Source organism: Cicer arietinum, chromosome 3, assembly GCF_000331145.2.
Source record: "Cicer arietinum cultivar CDC Frontier isolate Library 1 chromosome 3, Cicar.CDCFrontier_v2.0, whole genome shotgun sequence".
Lineage (NCBI taxonomy): Eukaryota > Viridiplantae > Streptophyta > Magnoliopsida > Fabales > Fabaceae > Cicer > Cicer arietinum.
The window spans coordinates 60836576-60842741 of NC_021162.2; the positions used below are offsets into that span (position 1 = coordinate 60836576).

Sequence of the window (6166 nt, forward strand, 5' to 3'; positions counted from 1 at the left end):
AGAACGAAACAAATAAATAATAATAATAATAATAATAATAATAATAATAATAATAATAATAATAATAATAATGTGAATAATAATAAGTTAATAAAATGCGATGTTTGTCTTTTTTGTTTTTGAATACCTACAAAAACTGCCATTGAGTATATGAGGGGATATTCCGAAGCTCTTTTGTCTTAGTTCACATGTTCATTTTTTCTTTTCCAAATGAAAACCATCACCAAAAAAGAGCCATGCTCCAATAAGCTTATGCCAAATTATGAGTTTTCTATATAAAAAATAGGCTTAATTGCAGTTTTGGTCCCTTATTTTAGATGAATCGCGAAAGTAGTCCTCCAATTTTGTTTCTCTCCAGTTTTGGTCCCCCAAATAGAATTTCGGTCCAAAACTTAATGAAATGTCATTTTTTTTTCTATTTATTTAAGTCACACCATGCCTCAAGATTTCATTTGTAACAATTATACCTGAAATCTATGATCATAAATGGTGCAGTACGACTTAAAAAAATGAAATTTCATCAAGTTTTGGACCAAAATTTTGTTTGGGGGACCAAAACTCGGGAGAAACAAAATGAGAGGACTACTTTCGCGATTCAGCTAAAATAAGGGGACCAAAACTACAATTAAGCCTAAAAAATATTGTATCCATTTACCTATTTTGTGACAAGTTAGGCGAGTTTGCTATATAGATCGGCATTACACATCGCCACACTCGCATTTATTCAACCTCATATTTATACAAAATATTTGTTCTGAATATGAGATTATTATTTAAATCAAAACGAGTTCAAATGAATATTTGTGGATGCATGTTAAATTGTTATTCTTAATCTAACATATCAACCTCTAAAGACGTATAATTTTTAAAGAAATATCATAAGCATAATTACTATAATTTATATATGAAGTTGAAATTGTGATACATATCATTATCTCTCAATCGAAAATCCTAGAGTGACTCAAGTGAATCAATTCTTTAAAAATATTGTCTCTCTTCACTTTCAAATCTTATGTTCTAAACTCGTTCTAAACTCTCATAGAGGTGACATAGCTCTAGTATGAAATATTTGTATTCTCAATAGAGTTGAGAATAAGTTAGGCCAACAGATGTCTACGGCTTAACCTATATCAGGTCCAGTCCACATAATAAGCTTTGTAAGCCTATTAGACCGGTCTATTTAAATAAATATAAATAATATTTTATTTTACTACTAGAATTATTATATTGAAATTTTATATTTTTGTTAGATATTCAATTTTTAGTTATTTAAGCATATTAATCTTTAGTTGTTGACATATTTAAATGTATTATTATAAAATAGTGTTGAAGTAGAATATGTATAAAGTCATATTCTTCAAAATATCAAGTTAAATATCAAAATAAAACTTAATTTAATTGACATATTAACTCGTTAACTTATTTAAATATATGTTTGATTACTTATTCAAAAATATTAAAATAAAATAGACTTTAAGTAGGCTAACAAACCATATCAACTTCTATCAATGACAGACTCATGCTTAAAAAGTAAGCTTATGACATATCGGACTTAAGTCTTGAACTTTTTTACGGATCACGCTTAGGCCTAACAAAGGCTAATCCGACATAGCCTATTCTCACCCCTAATTCTCAATTCAATAGACACCCTCATATAAGTCTTTCCTCTTACGAAACCCTCGTAGTGACATGACTTTGATTATCTTCTTAACATTTATAGGACATGACTTAGATTATGTTATTATTTTTTTCAATGTTGACTCTCCTTTTCCATTCTAATTTAATTTGTATAAATTTTGTATTGTTTTTGAATTTTTTTGTTTTTGTTTTTCACAAATTGGTGGTAACTTTATTTTTTTTCGAATTTGATTTGTGAATTTAACATTTTTCAAATGATTGAGTGATGAGTTGTAAATGTCTTTTTTATAGAATGTGAATTGTGGATGTTAGAGTTGCCAAAATTGTGGACACTCCCATATCCCCTTAATGTTGTGTTATGAGTGCTTTTATTTGATTTGTGAATTTGCTAAATTGGTTGGCAAGCTTGTTGAATTGACATTAACATGCTTTTAGTTGCCTTTTTTTAATATATGATATAAATGAATTAGATTGAATGCTAAATTGATATGCTTGCATGATTAGTAGTATGATATTCTGGTTGCACTTATTAAATCTGAATGCATTGAAGAAAAATAAATTAACGAACTACAAAAACACTCTTGAAATACGTAAGCTCCAGATATGCCATTAAAAATTATCCTCTTAATTTTACCAGGAGAAATCTCAAAACAATGAACATTAAAAGAATTCTACGAATTTTGCAAATTAAATAGTACTTTTGTTGCCTACACGGAAAATATGGTTTATTCTCTTTGTGAGAAGATAATGTTGAGTTACACCAAAAAATAAATGTAATCTATGAAGTAGTTTAATCCAACTTATCTATATTAGATATTATATTACAACAAAGAAAAATCTGTATTAATAAGATATGAGTATTATAAGTTTTTGGAGTGGAGGGGAGGTGGTAGCTCAACTTGTTTGAGCTAAAGGTTAAAGAATAGGAGAATTTGTGTTCAAACTCAGGTGAGAAGAAACAAATACTAACTCAATAACTCATTATTAATTTTAGTTGTTTATAACAAATAGATTATTGGAGTTATGCATTGTGAGATGAGACTATTGTTCAAAATCATCAAATTCATTATATTTGAAAACAAATTTACATTTAAGAGATTTGGTGGATGGTATGACATATCTCAATATTATTATTATTAACAATAATATACATCTTAGAAGATTTTGCATAATTTTTTTTAAAGATAAATATGCTAATGATTTGAATAATCATTCTACTGCATAAGAAGAAGCTTATCTTTGCCACAAGTCCAAAAACTTGCTTGATTTGAACAACATTTTTTACATTTCTTTTTTCTATTGGATTAGGTTTATGCCCTAATTTTTTTTCTTTTCTTTTTAACAAATATTTTAACTAAAAAAAATAATGAAGTAAGGTAGTACGCCTCCGATGAAAATAACACTTTACATATTCATATTAACAATCCCTTTAGAATTGTTTTCTACCTGGAAGTGCCTGACTCATTATTTCTACATGTCTAACATATCTGTATTGATTGCATCACACCCACCTAAATTTCTAGAGTAGCCTATAAACCATCTACCATTTGAGTCCCATAAAAGACCTCAACAAACCCACAATACTATCCCCTCTCTATTATGTTTGTTCTACAAATGAGTTAACTGATTTTTTTTTAAGAAAGTTTTGATGAGAAATATTTGAAGAAAATAATTTAGGTCATAAAATATACAAGTTTCTAAGTAAGAACTTAAACTATCAAAAAAGAGAATGTTGCATTTATTTTTTAGAAATATTAAAGGGTTTAAGATGCTTATATCCTCTTTTTTTTTTTTTTTATTCCCCAAATACCCTACTCTGAAACAATATTCTCTGAATGTCCTACTTTTTCGTTCCTTCAGGAAGTCGTTCCCTGGGGAAGCGACCTCTTGAAGAGGAAATTTTTTAATGCTAACAGGGGGTCGTTTCCTGGGGAAGCGACCTCCCACTGGGTTTGTTTTTTTTTTTTTGTTATATTTTAAAGTTAGTTTATTATTAGAATTATTAATTTAATTATTTAAAAAATAAAATACTAATATTAAATTACAATAAAGTATAGTAATAAATTATAAATAAAATTTATATTTTAATTATTATTATTATTATTATTATCATTATTATTATTATTATTATAATAAATAATTATTATAGGTATAATTAAAAATTATTATAATTAAAGTGATTAAATAAATAAATTAAATGATAATAAAAATTAAATAATCATAACAATTAAATGAAAAGAAATTTATATTGATAACATGAAAATAAAATGAAATACATTAAATTATTAATTTAATTATTTAAAAAATAAAAATACTAATAATTAATTAAAAATACGTTAATAATTAATTATTAATAAATGTTATATTTTAATTATTGTTATTATTATAATAAATAACTATTATACTTTTAATTAAAAATTATTATACTTAAAATGATATTAAAAATTAAATAATAATAACAATTAAATGAAAAGAAATTGATATTGATAACTTGAAAACGAAATGAAATACATTAAATTAATAATAAAAAAGTACATCAATCAAATTTGAAAAAACAAAATACATTAAATTTATATCAATGATGTCCACCTAAATGACCCCCAGTCCCACATGTACGATGTCGCCGAACTCGTCTAGCTCTCTGAACAAGTTGCGGTTCTTCCGGTTCATCGTCATTTTGATCATTTTCTTCAATGTAAGCTGTAGATGGATTAGAACCACTGCCACCTGGTTCCATTACATTTTGGGATTGTTGATTATACATTGAATCAAATACAACATATGCCGACTCAGGAGTTGTGCACTGAGTTCCAAACAAATTATAGAGAAGCCCATCTTCTGTCGGATAACCGGGTGTTGGTATTTCTGGCACCGACGGAACGTAATACTGAGATGGTGGTGGATCATAAAATGGAACTTCAGTAGCGACGTGTATGTGAGGTGATGATGAAGACGGTCCTGCTGTGTATTGGTGTTGTGGGGTTGATTGGGAGGTCGATTGCACACGAGGATATGACGGCGGTTGTAAACGGGGATCACGAAGATATTGTTCTACAGATATAAACAATTTGGTGTGTTGTCTAAACCAAATCATATATTCTGTGCTATGACATAAAACACCTTGTACGATGTTACCTTGCAACACGTAATTATGGCGCTCATTCCAATGGTTTATTTCTTCCCTCCAAACCCAAGTCCAATTATCATCAATCCCACGCCTCATGTCGACCTCGTGATACGATTTCATGTCCTCTGGTGGTTGTGGTATTTGTTGATGTAAACCAAACTGGAGTGTGACCCTATCTGTATGATGTTTTTCAACAATATGATAACAGAGTAGATAAGTACATGCACTCCAAGTGGCCCTATCTTCTTCTGAAACTTCATGTTGGAACCCGAGATAAGGTCTCCAATAAAACTGACATGTAAAAAATAAGCTAAAGTAATTATAACAAGTATAAATAATAAAATATTTAAAAAAATTCAAATAAATGTGATTTAATATATTACTTCCTCAACCATCATGTGATCAATTGTTTTTCGATATCCTTCTACGTCGTTATGAGGAACTTTAGCAAAATTTAGACCACCAGAATTAAACCTGTCGAATATAATAAAAATAAAAATGTAATAAAATTATTAATATGGTAAGCAATTGGTTTTTTAAAAAAAATATAAAAATAATATAGTTACCTCTGTGCAAGTGGAAATATCCATGGTTTGGGAGATTCAGGAGCGACACAAGACAAACGATACCATGCCCAGTTTTGCAACAATAATGCGCATCCTCCCATAGATATTACACCAGGTTTCGTTGCAAGGCATAATTCTCTATAAAGTGTAGCTAAAACAGCTGAACCCCAACTATATTGGGATACTTTGTTTAAATCTCCTAATAGTGAAAGATATTTTAGATGTACACGGTTGTTGGATTTGTCAGGCATCAATAACCCTCCGATCATACGTAGGATGTATGCTCGACATGATGCTTGTTTTTCTAATTCAGATGCATTTTCACCAACATCGTCAAATGTATCCTTAAGCCACTTTAATTTAATAGAATTACCTTTTGTTGCTCCATCGGGTGGGATAACTCCTAAGTAATCTTGACAGATTTGTTTTACTTGCACAAAATTGGAACCACTAACAGGTAAACCGGAAACGTTTAATCCTAAAATGTAATAAACATCTTCCAAAGTTATTGTGCACTCACCTATTGGAAGATGAAATGTGTGAGTTTCAGGTCTCCATCTCTCAACCATAGCAGTGATGAGACCGACATCTATCTTATAGTTTCCGAGTTTTACAACTTCACCAAAGCCAGCCGCATGTAAATATGGTAATATGGAATCATTTGGTTTTTTGGTTACATGACCTTGACAAGATAATGGGTGGCAAGATCCTCCGTCAAAGCATATGTTCTGCGTCCGACATATTGCACAAAATTTTACAAGGGAATTTAAAGACAATGCTTTGAAGAAAAAAGTTATTTCTATGGGTAATAGTTTCATTCTTAATTTTTATAATT

At 29.1% G+C, this 6166-nt stretch overlaps 1 protein-coding gene across 1 annotated transcript; it reads right to left on the minus strand.

The window, feature by feature from the left end:
- Positions 1 to 4129: 4129 nt before the first annotated feature.
- Positions 4130 to 5963, minus strand: LOC105851801 (serine/threonine-protein phosphatase 7 long form homolog). The gene is made up of 3 exons (XM_012713671.3): positions 5332 to 5963; positions 5149 to 5239; positions 4130 to 5056 (listed from the first exon to the last, which is right to left on the minus strand). The coding sequence occupies exons 1-3, from the start codon at positions 5898 to 5900 to the stop codon at positions 4214 to 4216; spliced, it is 1503 nt and encodes a 500-aa protein (XP_012569125.1). The 5' UTR covers positions 5901 to 5963; the 3' UTR covers positions 4130 to 4213.
- Positions 5964 to 6166: the final 203 nt, after the last annotated feature.